This window comes from Lycorma delicatula, chromosome 8, assembly GCF_047948215.1.
Source record: "Lycorma delicatula isolate Av1 chromosome 8, ASM4794821v1, whole genome shotgun sequence".
Lineage (NCBI taxonomy): Eukaryota > Metazoa > Arthropoda > Insecta > Hemiptera > Fulgoridae > Lycorma > Lycorma delicatula.
Window position 1 is genome coordinate 27,178,637 of NC_134462.1, and position 15,903 is coordinate 27,194,539.

General features: G+C 32.0%; 2 protein-coding genes across 6 annotated transcripts in view; one reads left to right on the forward strand and one right to left on the reverse strand.

The window, feature by feature from the left end:
• LOC142328858 (major facilitator superfamily domain-containing protein 6-A-like) overlaps positions 1–9,148 on the forward strand; it is a 49,782-nt gene extending 40,634 nt beyond the window's left edge. For all 5 annotated transcript variants that reach the window (XM_075372975.1, XM_075372974.1, XM_075372976.1 and 2 more), the window contains 4 exons: positions 2,309–2,421; positions 3,470–3,712; positions 3,986–4,147; positions 7,759–9,148. In XM_075372975.1, coding sequence (XP_075229090.1) covers positions 2,309–2,421; positions 3,470–3,712; positions 3,986–4,147; positions 7,759–7,823 — 583 coding nt within the window. In that variant the 3' untranslated portion in view covers positions 7,824–9,148. The remainder of the gene's footprint in view (positions 1–2,308; positions 2,422–3,469; positions 3,713–3,985; positions 4,148–7,758) is intronic.
• The window catches only part of LOC142328856 (major facilitator superfamily domain-containing protein 6-like), a 189,754-nt gene that overhangs the window by 13,470 nt on the left and 160,381 nt on the right, over positions 1–15,903 (reverse strand). The gene's annotated exons all lie outside the window — the stretch shown is intronic.

Sequence of the window (15,903 nt, forward strand, 5' to 3'; positions counted from 1 at the left end):
TCTGATCTCCAAAATTGACGAAAAGATTCGTGAAAACCGCTGTTTCACAATAACTGAGCTTTCTCTATGTTTCCCACAAGTTTCACGGACATTATTGTGAAATTGTTTCACAGAAGCTAGGCTACCACAAATTTTCTGCAAGATGGGTGCGTCACTGAGTGGTTGAGATCACAGGCGGCAGAATTCTATGACACAGGAATTTCAAAGCTTGTCCACCGCTATGATAAGTGACTGAATTTGTATGGTGATTATGTTGAAAAGTAGTATTTTAGTCCCTCTTTCACATGTATATAATAAAAAGTTTTTCTTGTACTTGGTTTTTTTAAAATTCCTAAACGTTCCTTACTTTCTGAATAGCCCTCGTACTTAAGGATAAAAGATGTTATTTAGTTTTTAATTTGGTGGTTATGCTTGGTATAACAGGTTAATACGTGACTACAAAATGATGTGTGGCTACTGTAGCAGAGATAAATACTATTTAACTGTTCATTACAGTAACAGTTCTCTTGATTATACATGTAGTATGAAAAATTAATAAAAAAATGTTTTATTCAGATCATAAAATAATTATATAATATATGGTAGATAATAAATATCAAGAATAGATAGCATATAGTTGATTGTGTCACAAATGAAATTAATTTGGTCACCTCATGAAAATTTATCATCGAAAAAGGCTGCAAAAGATTTTACCCCTTAGACAGCATTAATACTGCTACGATCATAAGTAACAATACATTTATTCTTTCTATGATCATAAGTAAGAATGATATATTTGTAAATAATATGATATATGAATCTTATCAGTAATGATGTGTCTGAAATTTATAAAATTTTAATATATTTTTACACTGAAGCATAAAATCTTGTTTATATTTTGCATCCTTAAATACTATTAAAAAGGTACAAAAATGAACTGACCAATACAAATTTTGCAGTACTAAAATGTTCCACCCCTTAATGATTATTACAGAAAATAAATCCTGTTTGCATATGTATGTACTTCATGGTGGAAAGGTGTAGTATTGCAAAATTTGTAGTATTCAATTTATTTGTGTACCTACAAAATAGTATTTAAGTATACAAAACAAAAACAAATTTTAATTTTCAAAAATAAATGTTTAACAAGAGATAAACATTAAAAATTGAAAAATACGACTGCCAAAAAAATTACTGAATGACATAATTATCCTCCTACTAGGTTAATGTGATGTTAATTTTGAATTAATTTCAATTTGTTTAAAGTCAGTAGAAAAAAAATTGAACAATGACAGTCCTTTAATGTTTATACATTAATAGTATATATTAATTAAAATTAAAAAAGTGATAAAGCCACCAATTAAAATAGACATTCTCTAGATCTTTCGGTTCTTAAACCATTGTCAGGAGAATAAAATATTATAAAACAGTATACTCACAAGTATACTGTCGACAAGTAGCACAGTCATGACTGTTAATTTATTTTAATATTTGACTTTGTTTTATAATATTTTATTCTCCTGACGATGGTTTAAGAACCGAAAGATCTAGAGAGTGTCTATTTTAATTGCTAGTAAAGTAGATTTATCACTTTTTAATTATTTTATTAACTCATATCAGTGGAAACTATGTTAAGAAATTTATGATAGTTGGTTTTTCATTTTTCTTTTTTTTACATTTAATACATGTATGCATCAGTATTCCTACCCCCACTAAGTTGCATTACTGCATCATTTTATAACAGAAGGGGTACATTAATTGATAGCTTTTCATTATTTGCTCCAATTATTCTAATGGGTGCCACTCATATTTAAGATATAAAAGGCAGCAACCGGAATTGCTGCCTTTATTGATTCTCACAGTGCAGTCATTACTTGAGATTAACAGTAAATATTGCACTATGAGTAATAGTCTATTTACAGAGCTGAAAGTGATAACTTTCAGTTCAGTAAACTTAGTTTACTGATATGCAACCATATATTTGACTTAATGAAGGAAATCACTTCACTCCTCACTTTCTTTGTTAAGATTTGTATTGGATGCTTGTTGGAAAAACTGCTATTATTTTTTAAAGTGACTTCTGACTTGAATCAAGTCATATATAACCATTACAGTTATGGTACTTAATACACATGAATTAGTAATTAATTTTTTTGCATAAATTAAAAATGGGAACATCGGTAAGAATCAAGGTTAAAGATAGTTTAAGAACTGAAAACTTTTTATCAATTGATGATCCATCAATTATATTATTAATATAAATATTGAAAACAATTCTAAATTTTTAAATAAATTTGTTACACTGTTTACATGTTATTTTTTTTACAAGGTATCTGGAAGAGCTATCAGATTGTGATGATTTGCCAAGAATTAAAACATTAGAAGGGTCCTATGTTATGCTTCAGTCTTTTTGTGGAGAGATACCGTTTTTCTTTTTAAATGGTAATTATATTTAAGAAACTAGACATAATAATTTAGATGTAATATGAATTGTTAAGAATCAAAATTACTATATATCTGTAATGTATTTATTTATTAACTAAATAACAAAAATTTCTTTGGATTGTGATATAACAAAATGACAATAATTCTTCTACTACATCAAAATTACTGCATCACCATTCCCACCCAACTAATATCCCAATACCATTGTGTCATACTGAGTCTACTATTTTATTCATTTTTTTATGCAAGTTTAAATATAATTAATTAAAATTAGCAACACTGTCCATCACAAAACATAATATTTCTTAAATATAGATTGACAGACTGTTAAAATTTGCAAGTTTTTAAAATATGTGCAACTCTTCAGATTTCAGATCCATCATAGATCTTACTGCTTTCTCTTATTACTTAAAAATAATTTAATAGACCCCTGGTACTTGATATTGTACTGTACAATTGATTCAATGGAATAAAATATATCTTAAGGACCACACTTGTGTAATTTGCTGGTCGATCTATTTGTCTTAAAGCAAAAATACCAGACTTAACTGTTTGATTATATTTTAATGAATAAATGTAACATTTAGAGTTACAATCAAAGATATTATTTGATATTACAATTAAGGAATTTCCTGATCTTTTTAAAACAGGAACCATTAGCAGCAGTACCAGATACTTTACTGAGAAAGGGGCCAACTCTTCCTCAGGAAGGACTGGCTCCTTCAAAAGAATCCTTTTTATCTTTCAGGTCCTTTTAAAGGATCTTCAAAAGGGCTTTGGAAGAAAAATTCTATTAATTTGAATAAAACCATTTAAGATTAAATAATTTTAAACTGTTTCTGTAATTTTTATCTGTTCAAATAAATTTACAATTTTAACTGATCAATGAGGGAGGAAAAAATTTTGGAAATATTTTATTTAGATTAATTTTCAGTTGAAAATATTTCTAAACTTGCTACATTGATGATTTTTTATTTTTTATTAATAGTGCATGTTAATATAAATTTAACTGAAAAAAAACTAATTTACATCATTCCTGTTTCAGCATGGGTTTTAAATAAAATTGGTCACATAAATGCAATGTCTTTAACATTATTCACATTTGGTACAATATTTATATTGTATTCTATACTTAAAAATCCAGTACATTTCCTACCAATATCATTCCTAAATGGCATAACATTTAGTACAATGTATGCAACAATGGCATCATATGCAAGTATAATAGCACCGCCAGGAACAGAAGCTACAATGCAGGGTCTTATTGGTTCTGTTTATGAAGGTTTAGGTAAGCTGACATTTATTACTTGTAATTATATCATAATAAATGGATTGTTTTTTTATAAAACTGATTTTACTTTTTTAATTTTTTTAGCTTTTAAGGACATGTTACAGCAATTATTAGAATTAATTTCTAAGTTAATGAATGCCATAATAATATATTTTCAGATGGTCAATTTTTTTCATAATTAATAATATAATACTTGAAGAAACTGTGAATTAAAAAAATATTAACAGTAAATATTCGTATTTTAATACAAGTTGTATGATTTTATTTCAGGTGTATCATTTGGAAGTTTTATAGCTGGTTTATTAATGCAATATTTGGAAGGTGATAAAGTATTCAGACTTTATGGAATAATTGCACTTACAATGTGTGTTCTACATATATTAATTCAGTTCATTTTGGGAAGATCACAGAAATTTTCTCCAGTTAATACTGGTAAATGTAAAAATGATAGTATACAAATGAATGTATGTGTGTGTGTTTGTGTGTGTGTGTGCCCCTGTTAGCACATACAATCAGGGTTAAAATAAAAACATATATATCATACTTATAATTTATACACAAAGAGCTGTTTTATATACTAAGACATTATGCACATTGAAACTTTCTCAATTAAGTCTCTGGCCAGTGCATTGCACTTTTTTCAGTGCTAAGGAAATTCAAAAGAAAAACCTTCCAGTGTATGTTAGCCCATCTTTGTACAGTGTCAGTGACCTTCTTACACTAGTTAAATTTCTACTTTCTTAAAAACTGTTTAATTGAGACAAACAGATTATAGTCCGATGTACAGTCACATGGAGAGTTGTGTAGTAAACCTCACTTGAGTTCTTATAGCTTTTCCATTTTTAAAACAAAAGTGCACAACGAGCATTGCCCTGCGAGAACAAACAAAAGAATGGGCAACTCTTTTCTAGGAAAAAGATAAAATTACTCTTTTCATAGAAAATCATAGATTAGTAATGAGCAGTAATAGTTATTTGTGGTGTGAAAAAGTCAAAGAAGAGCATTCCCTACGAAGGTTGTCTTTAGTTTCTTAGATGAATGTGAACTTGAATAACATCACAGTATACTTACTCACTTCAACTCTGGGGTGAAATAGTACACTGATATTCCATGAGAGATTATTATAGAACCTACAAACTTATCTCGTGCGTTGTCTTCATTTCACTGTAGAAGTGAAATGATAGCGTCTGACTTACACTGAGTTATTTGTTTCCAAAAAATGGAAACCCTACCAAGAATTTACTTACCTAAATTTAATATGATCTCTTACTGTTGTTTCTATACCTACAACAATTATTTTAAGTCTTTTTTTGTAGACTTCCTTAATACGAATTCACTAATTTTCACTGCCTAATTCACTGATCAAATTAGAGTAACAATCTGAGTCTATTAGTCATCACTAAATTTCAAGCAAGAAACATCTGGTTCATTTTATTTTTTATTTTTTAACCACACAAGGCCAACCAGTAACTGCCTAGAAGACGTTCCCTTGGCTGACCTTAAGTGACACGGCGATGTCTAGCCACCACCCTTCAGCATTGTTCACCCATTGGACCTTCCCAATGGGTAATTCCCCTGGTTCATTGAAGCAATACGACCTCCACTTCTGGATGCCTTGATGCCTCTCCCCAGGAGGGCCACTCTCCCTGTCCTTATTTCTAGTTGGGGTTCGAGTATGCCCCATGCATATACCCTCTGACCCTCGCGCGCCCACCCCTCAAACCTCGAGAGTTCTTACTGCTTCATCAGAGCATCCCGACCCAGTCACTCTTGCCTGTGACCGGACCAAGACATCCTCAGCTAAAAGGCTACCTCCCTGACTCTGCACGATGCTGTGCTTCAACCCCACTGGCTACATTATTTTTTAGCCAGCTACCAGCTTTTTTTTATCACAAAAAAAAGCAGTAGCACCAGCCTCGCCTATGAGGCATACAGCAGCCCCTCCCTAAACACCTCTTACAAAAAGCACTTATAGGGTTGCACCTATAGATAACAAATATAAGAATCTTGAAGTGGTGCAGGTAAGCTTCAAATGCCCCATGTCCTGAGAGGAATTGCACAAGGTGATGTGTGACTTCACCATGCTTCTTCCGGATCCACAGGGCCAGGCGCGGAATAAGTCTTCTTGTCTGTGCATCCTTCTCGAAGGCATCCAACACTTCTTGCCACTTCTGCTCCATCAGTTGTCGTGCGACATTCTTCATTGTCCCATCCTGCATACGGATCAGCTCCATGGCTCTGATCTTAACCAGGGTAATGCCTATGATTACCCCAATTGTGTCTCCCAACAGAGTGCAATATGCAGTTGCAACCCGAATCGCTGCACAATGCTGAAGAGAGGCCAACCAATCTACATTCCTTTGTCGGTCCAGTACTGTGATCCATACCAGCACAGCGTACATTACTGAATAAATTGCCACCGTCATCGGTAACTTTCTCGTGCTGACCCTTTTGTGTCATCATCAGTCATCCAAGTGCCACAACGGTTTTTTCACTCTTCACCGCCTCCTCACAAAAATTGGTGGTGGAGAACCCAGAACAGTCTAACCAAACACCAAGGTACTTCACGCTGCGCTGCTCCAATACCCCTACTCCATCTATATCCATTGCAGTTTGTCACAATTTGCACCTCCCAACTATTGCTACTGCCGCTGTCTTTCAGGAAGACAGGGCAAGCCTCATGCCCTTCCCCCCGCAGCCATCCACTTACCCTTGAAACTGCAGCATTGGCAACATCTTCCACCTTTTGCTCAGTGCGACCGGCGACCAAGAGAGCCAGACCAGGTCATCGATATATCAAATATATCGATCTTATAGCAAATAAGATCCATTTTATTGATTTTTACTATCTGTACTCTCAGGAGTGAGATAAATACTAACCTCCAAACTGATCTTTAACACTTGTATAAATTTGAGATGAAATAACCCTCTTGCTTTCAAAACTTTAACAATTTACTGGTGTGTACCCCCTTCTCAGACATGTTACAAATAACAGATTGGAAAGATCAATGACAAGTTCAAACATGGAAATATTTGTCCAGTAAGGCATAAAAATTCCTGAACATGAAAATTCCTGTTTTTACTTAAAACTCCCTCACACACATATAAAGGTTAAGGTATTACCAATATTGTAAAAATAATTGTGTCAATGAATATTGTTATAGAAATTTAAAAAAAAACTGATGATGACTGACTGACAGAAATTACTGATGACCCGTATGACCGCAAGATGTAAAGAATTTTAGTGATGCAAATTTTATATAACCAAATTTGTAAACATTGGCAATATTTATAAATTGACTCTTATTGCACGCAATATTTTAGATAGCATCAATAATGAATGTCAGCTGCAGCAGAAACTACCAAAATTATACATCAGTAGAAGAATCTTTTCCTAGTCTAAAAATCTATTACAATTGTGTTGGTTGTAACGTATGATAATCATTCTACGAATATCATAAAATTACATACATTTCAAGAACTAACTTTTAATATCTGTTATAAATCTCTTAAAAATACTCACGAGATTCATGAAGTATTTATTTTGCAATAACTAAATCTTATGTATAAATGCAAAAGATTGTGGATCTTCTGTCTGTTTGCAACAGCATCATGTGATAACCAACTGGCTGCTTTCAAATTTTCAGGATAAATTCATGTTATCCCAGGGAAGGTTTTAAGCCATGAATTGAGACCCTAGCCCCTTGGGGGGTAATGTTGTTAATTAAAAGAAAAATTAATCCTTTTACTCCATTATATTTCAGTCACTACGGCAACAGAAATATAATAAGGTAAATGACTAAATTTTTTTCCTTTAACAACTTATTTGTAAAATATTTAATATTCTCACAACATGAGGATAATGAGCACATTAGAGATCCAAGGGGCAAAAAGCCCCCTGACTGGCTAGTATACATACATACATACATACATATATATATATATATATATATATATATATATATATATATATATAAAGCTTGTTGTTAACAAAAAATAAAATATAAATTCAAAATATGACTATTTATTTTTATTTTTTTCAGACACAAAGAAATCAGTTCAATATGCTAGCCCAGAAAATGCAATTAAAATAATGAATAGCCAATAAGAAATTTAAGAATATCAGAAGAAAAAATCAAACAATGATATTGAAGAAAAATATTACCAGAACCTCCTTGTTTATTCAATGAATAAAGAAATGATTATGAAAATATTCAGTAAAAGTGCAATTTATAAACTTAAATGGTGAATGAACAGATGTTATTTAAAGCATAAGACAGAGATTATCATAAAAAAGTACTAAGTCTAAATAAAATATTTTTATAAATTATTTTCTTATAAGTTTATCATGTAACAGTTTAGAATTTAATACTGATTTATGTACATTACAAATATACTCATGCACTTATAATAGCGATTATATAAACTATGATATTTTTAGCATAACATCTACCTGTTCTAAACAAATTACTTATTATGGTTAGAGCATGAACTTATCACAGTTAGGAAAACAGTCCTAACAAAAGAGAAACAGGGGTAGCTTTTCAAACAAATTACAAAGAAAAAAATAAAACCACTTCACTCTACACTGAATCCACTTTTGCAAATCATCTCATTGAAACAAATCTCAGACATCAATAACTTGAATCACACTGATTCATGCACAAGCATTAACAACATGAAAATCTAACACACAAATAACAAAATATGAAGATTAAAAAATCAGCCGCATTTGACTGCATCAAAATATATAATACAATAATGTTTTTTTATATATATAATTCCAAATAAATAAACACAATTTAAATCATTCTTGTTTCAAGTGTATCATGAACATAAAGATCCTATAAAATTTAATTGAAACATCAGAACCACATCTGTTGGCATACTTTAACCTCAGCACTCTCAAGGGCAATCTCAGAAACTAGAGAACAAGTTAGCTCAGATTCAGTAAAGTTTTTAAAACCACTATCTAAAAAAAAGAATACTGTCTAATACAATTTTTACGCTAAATTCATCAATTGTTGTTAAGAAGTATTATGAATTAACATCTTGTCTTGTATCAGTAATTTATCCAAGTATTTACATTTGAATTTAAAAAAAACAGGCTCTCTTAAGTAGTAAGTCAATAATATTAAGGTTTTATAGCATTGTACAATAATGAATTAGTTTTTAAAAAATAATTAGTTGTTATAGTGCTGAAATTAAATAAAAAATGGAAATAAAACTAATTAATAATAATAAAATTATATTTATAAAAATAAACTGTAATTTTATTAATCTCTTGATGTATTTTATAATTATGTAATAAATAGCTTTGTATATGAGTATAAAAAGTCACCAAACATAAATTTTCCAGTGAAGCTGGGAGAGTTTGACTACTACTTACAAGGAAAATTAAAGTATGTAAATGTACAACTAAAGAATTATATAAAAAAAGTTATTCCATTTGTTGAGTAAAATTTTGTGGATAAATCACCATGGGTCCTATGACCCATGGTGACCAAACCTAACCACCCTCCTAAAACCCCTTTCTCAATTGTAACTAAATTCAAATGGCATCAATTTCCTATATTCAGATGTCATCATATAAAATTTCATAAAAGTTGGTTAATGCAGTTTTAATACATTCAACAAAACAATAACTAAAAAAAAGTATAAAAAAAATTATCCCCGCCCCTAAATGAAACTGCTCAAATATTAAGTGACATACTAATACATTCTTCTGAAATTTTTTAATGCTAAAATTTGTTTTTTTTAGTTATACAAGTTGGGTCATGAAATGTGAAGATCTGTAAAAATTTTGACATGCAAAATTTCACCCTATTAGCATATTTTTCCTTGCATCGTGTACTGAATAACTGCAGTATACAGCATAACTATAAACCAGAGAAAATAAAAATTGAATTCCATCTGATGTGATACATCATTATTCCTGAACAACACTTATCTATTTTTAATGGTTTGTCCCCAAGTGTAATTAACATTGTATAGCATATAAAAAATATTGAAAAACAATTTTTTTCGTCAAAAAAAATTCTTTGTCATTTTATCATATTAAATTTTTTTTTTATTTTAGTGAAAAATTAATAAAAAAATATGCCAAAGAAAACACCAAAAACTAGTTTAATACAATTCTTAAATTACAAGAAGAAATGTGATCATACTTTCAAATTATTAAAAATTACAAACAAATTGAAATATTTCTGTCAAAGGCCTTTGATAGCTAATTTTCAGCATCTTCTTCAGTGTTTTAGCACTGTTGTTGATAGCAACAGTCTTTTACAAATAAGGTACGCAGACCCCCGTCCCCACAACTATATAATCATAAATTCTATTTATGTTATGTGATACAATATATCTCACCTACGTGAATGTAAATTTTGTTTTGTTCAATTGTATTGAGATCCTGGTTTTTATGAGCTACATTTATATATTGAGATCATTTATATATATTTCATTTCTATGGAGGGATCTGCAGAAGTTAATTCTGTTACCGTATTTGTTTCTCATATCTGTAGTTGAATGTGTATTTAGTCAGTATGATATAGTATTGGGTGAGCAACTTAAAACCAAATCGAGCGAATTGGAATTGAAATTATTTGAGTAACACCTTTAATACTGTTACTACTAATGCCACTATTGGTTGTGTATAGTATGAACGATTCTCATCTATTGTTGTCAGTTGCAAACTGCTCATGTTCAGTGAATATATTTTCATTCTTTGCAATTGTGTTTTTCTAAAATTTCAAATTCAATTGAGAAGAGGGTTGCTATAATGGAAGCATATTGCATTCTGGATACTTTCAAGAAACACATCAAATATTCGTGTAAGAATTTCCGAATTCCATTATCCCAGTAAAGAGTATCATACATTATTCTGTTAAAAAATGGCGTTCAATGGGGTCAGTTTCAAATGCAAAAAATTGATCTTCCATTATTACTCCAGAAGCTGCAGCCGATATTCATAGAATTTCTGCTGGCCCGAAAAAATGTATACATAAGTTATCATAAGAAAGCAGGTAAAATACATAATTTGTCCTAAAATTCTTTATGATTTAAATTTGAAAAGGTATCGTTAATAACTTAAGAGAACAGACAAACCGAAACTATTAATTATTGCGACTGGCTTCTTAAAATCAATGTTGACAGACAGATAGACCCGATGCTGTACAACAATCAGATGAGACATGGTTTCATCTATCTGGGTATGTTAATTCATACAACCCCAGGTTTCGGATAATTGACAATCTTTACCAGATGTTTGAGCACCCACTAAATGTAAACAGTGTATGGTGTGCTGTTTCTGGTAATCGTATAAGGAGCTAATATTTTTGATCAGACTCTCTGCTTTTCTTTCTTTTTCTGTTCAGCCTCTGGAATCACCGCAAGGTATTACTTCAAATGATGAATGAGGTTGATATGTATGAATGTAAATTAAGTGTAGTCTTGTACATTCTCAGGTAGACCATTTCTTAGATGTGTGGTTAATTGAAACCCAGCCACCAAAGAACACTGTTTTCCACAATCTAGTATAATAATCCGTATAAAAGTAACTGCCTTTACTAGGATTTGAACTTGGAACTTTCGACTTTGAAGTCAGCTGATTTACGAAGACGCGTTCACCATTAGATCAACCCGATGGATTAAAACAACGATGACTGTGTGTCGTCGCCTGTACAAGGTGTTAAGACACCTTGTACAGGCGAAGACTGTCTGTCGGCGTCTATTACGATCGGCAACAAAAAACTGAAAATGTAAACTTTTAAGTTATTTTAAATGCGAATTTATCCGTTACAACTTTGATATGACTAATTTCTATTTTTGTTTATGCAGGGTAATTTGTAACATAGCGTAGTACAATATATTGTATACACAATATGTATAATGCTGTACAGTATACGTATTCTATTTTATATCGTGGAAAAATTTAGTACTGTACTTTATGTATAGCATAAAATAGGTATACGTATTTGTTTGTATATTTACAGTACTTTACACGATTCTCAAAAAACGTTTCCGTTAATTCGTGAGATTTTTCCGTTTCCGCGTCAGCCAGGTTTCCGTTATTTTAGGGAAAATTAACATCATATCTTTGGTGAAATTCACGGGACCAGGGAAATTTTCCGTTGCAAACAGGATTCCGTTAACTCAGATTTCATTGAATTTTTAAATGTGTCAGAATTAATTGGACAATTATCGTTGTAGTTAGAATATAATTTACCAAAAATTTTATCAGCTTCTTCATTTCTATAACCAAAATTTTGTATGTATTCCTCACCCATTTTTATATCATCTATTAAATCTAAATAATAAACATACTTTTTACATTCTTGTACGAAGTAAAGGAAGTATTGTGATCGCGAAACATTTCGGTTTTCAGATTTTAACGGAAATATCCATTTTGACCATCCCTGAATCCATTTTGACTAGTTTCGGCGTGACTCTGTTGTAATCGACTGGGCCAAAGGTGTTCAAAAAATTCAAAAAAAGTTGGATTTTGGACTTTTTCTTAACTGCAGTAATAAGCCCTCATTGGGAGCTTTTCAACAATAAAATCATAAGTGGTACTTATTTTCATTGATTCCAGAGTTATACCAATTTATACCTCCTCTATGAATCATGAGACCTTGCCGTTGGTGAGGGGGCTTGAGTGCTCAGGGATACAGAGTAGCTGGACCGAAGGTGCAACCATATCGGAGAGGTATCTGTTGAGAGCCAGACTAAGGAATGATTCCTGAAAGAGGGCAGCAGCTCTTTCAGTAGTTGTTAGGGGCGTGAGTCAGGACGACTTAAACGGCCGTATCAACATCACTCAGTCCTCTGAGTACTGCGCAGCTGAAAGCAATGGAAAACTACAGCTGCTTTTTTTCCAAGAAAATGTGGCTCTCTGCATTTTCACATAGCAATAATGGAGGCGCCTTCCTTGGTAAAATATTCCGGAGGTAAAATAGTCCCCCCGTTCAGATCTCCGGGTGGGGACTACTAAGGAAGGGGTCACCAGAAAATTAAAAAATAACATTCTACGAGTCGGAGCGTGGAATGTTAGAAGCTTGAAAAAGGTTGGTAGGCTAGAAAATTTAAAAAGGGAAATGGGTAGGACAAATGTGGATATAGTAGGAATTAGTGAGGTTCGATGGGAAGAGGAAGGCGACTTTTGGTCAGGTGATTTTAGAGTAATTAACTCAGCGTCAAATAATGGGCAGGCAGGAGTAGGTTTCGTGATGAACAAGAAGATAGGGAGGAGAGTGGAGTATTTCAAAACGCATAGCGATAGAATCATTGTAATAAGGATAAAATCAAAACCTAAACCGACAACGATTGTTAACGTCTATATGCCTACAAGCGCCCATGATGATGATGAGGTAGAGTGTGTATACGAAGAGATTGATGAAGCAATTAAACACGTAAAAGGAGATGAAAATTTAATAATAGTTGGAGATTGGAATGCAAGCATTGGAAAAGGCAAGGAAGGAAATATAGTGGGTGAATACGGGCTGGGCAAAAGGAATGAAAGAGGGGACCGACTTATAGAATTTTGCACAAAGTATAATTTAGTAATTGCCAACACCCAATTTAAAAATCATAATAGAAGAATATACACTTGGAAAAAGCCAGGCGATACTGCAAGGTATCAGATAGATTATATCATGGTTAAGCAAAGATTTAGAAATCAACTCGTTGAATGCAAAACTTACCCTGGAGCAGACATTGATAGCGACCATAATTTGGTGATAATGAAATGTAGATTGGGGTTTAAAAACCTGAAGAAAAGGTGTCAGATGAATCGGTGGAATTTAGAGAAGCTTGAGGAAGAGGAGGTAAAGAAGATTTTTGAGGAGGACATCGCAAGAGGTCTGAGTAAAAAAGATAAGGTAGAAAATGTAGAAGAAGAATGGGAGAATGTTAAAAAGGAAATTCTTAAATCAGCAGAAGCAAACTTAGGCGGAATAAAGAGAACCGGTAGAAAACCTTGGGTTTCAGACGATATATTGCAGCTGATGGATGAACGTAGAAAATATAAGAATGCTAGTGATGAAGAAAGTAAAAGGAACTATCAGAAATTAAGAAATGCTATAAACAGGAAGTGCAAAATGGCGAAAGAAGAGTGGATTAAAGAAAAGTGTTCAGAAGTAGAAAGAGAAATGAACATTGGTAAAATAGACGGAGCATACAGGAAAGTTAAGGAAAATTTTGGGGTACATAAATTAAAATGTAATAATGTGTTAAACAAAGATGGTACACCAATATATAATACGAAAGGTAAAGTCGATAGATGGGTGGAATATATTGAAGAGTTATACGGAGGAAATGAATTAGAAAATGGTGTTATAGTGGAAGAAGAGGAAGTTGAGGAGGATAAAATGGGAGAAACAATACTGAGATCTGAATTTAAGAGAGCATTAAAAGATTTAAATGGCAGGAAGGCTCCTGGAATAGACGGAATACCTGTAGAATTACTGCGCAGTGCAGGTGAGGAAGCGATTGATAGATTATACAAACTGGTGTGTAATATTTATGAAAATGGGGAATTTCCATCAGACTTCAAAAAAAGTGTTATAGTTATGATACCAAAGAAAGCAGGGGCAGATAAATGTGAAGAATACAGAACAATTAGTTTAATTAGTCATGCATCAAAAATCTTAACTAGAATTTTATACAGAAGAATTGAGAGGAGAGTGGAAGAAGTGTTAGGAGAAGACCAATTTGGTTTCAGGAAAAGTATAGGGACAAGGGAAGCAATTTTAGGCCTCAGATTAATAGTAGATGGAAGATTAAAGAAAAACAAACCAACATACTTGGCGTTTATAGACCTAGAAAAGGCTTTCGATAACGTAGACTGGAATAAAATGTTCAGCATTTTAAAAAAATTAGGGTTCAAATACAGAGATAGAAGAACAATTGCTAACATGTACAGGAACCAAACAGCAACAATAACAATTGAAGAACATAAGAAAGAAGCCTTAATAAGAAAGGGAGTCCGACAAGGATGTTCCCTATCTCCGTTACTTTTTAATCTTTACATGGAACTAGCAGTTAATGATGTTAAAGAACAATTTAGATTTGGAGTAACAGTACAAGGTGAAAAGATAAAGATGCTACGATTTGCTGATGATATAGTAATTCTAGCCGACAGTAAAAAGGATTTAGAAGAAACAATGAACGGCATAGATGAAGTCCTACGCAAAAACTATCGCATGAAAATAAACAAGAACAAAACAAAAGTAATGAAATGTAGTAGAAATAACAAAGATGGACCGCTGAATGTGAAAATAGGAGGAGAAAAGATTATGGAGGTAGAAGAATTTTGTTATTTGGGAAGTAAAATTACTAAAGATGGACGAAGCAGGAGCGATATAAAATGCCGAATAGCACAAGCTAAACGAGCCTTCAGTAAGAAACATAATTTGTTTACATCAAAAATGAATTTAAATGTCAGGAAAAGATTTTTGAAAGTGTATGTTTGGAGTGTCGCTTTATATGGAAGTGAAACTTGGACAATCGGAGTATCTGAGAAGAAAAGATTAGAAGCTTTTGAAATGTGGTGCTATAGGAGAATGTTAAAAATCAGATGGGTGGATAAAGTGACAAATGAAGAGGTATTGCGGCAAATAGATGAAGAAAGAAGCATTTGTAAAAATATAGTTAAAAGAAGAGACAGACTTATAGGCCACATACTAAGGCATCCTGGAATAGTCGCTTTAATATTGGAAGGACAGGTAGAAGGGAAAAATTGTGTAGGCAGGCCACGTTTGGAGTATGTAAAACAAATTGTTGGGGATGTAGGATGTAGAGGGTATACTGAAATGAAACGACTAGCACTAGATAGGGAATCTTGGAGAGCTGCATCAAACCAGTCAAATGACTGAAGACAAAAAAAAAAAAAAAAAAAAAAAAATTTATATTTTAATTAATGAAATATTTGGATCCTACAAGGGGAAGACACATCGGTTCAAACCCGACTTCATCTCCCTTTTTTTAACTATTTTTTTTTTTTTTTATTATTATATTTAAATATATTGATTTATTAATAATTATTAACCTCCGATTGTAAAAAAACTTTTACGATAAATAATAATGCAATAAAAATAACAAAAAAAAAGAAAAAATATCAGAACTAAAATTTTGTGTACTTTTATTTATTTTTTTAAATGTGTATAAGTAATTCAATAGGCATACAAGGAAGT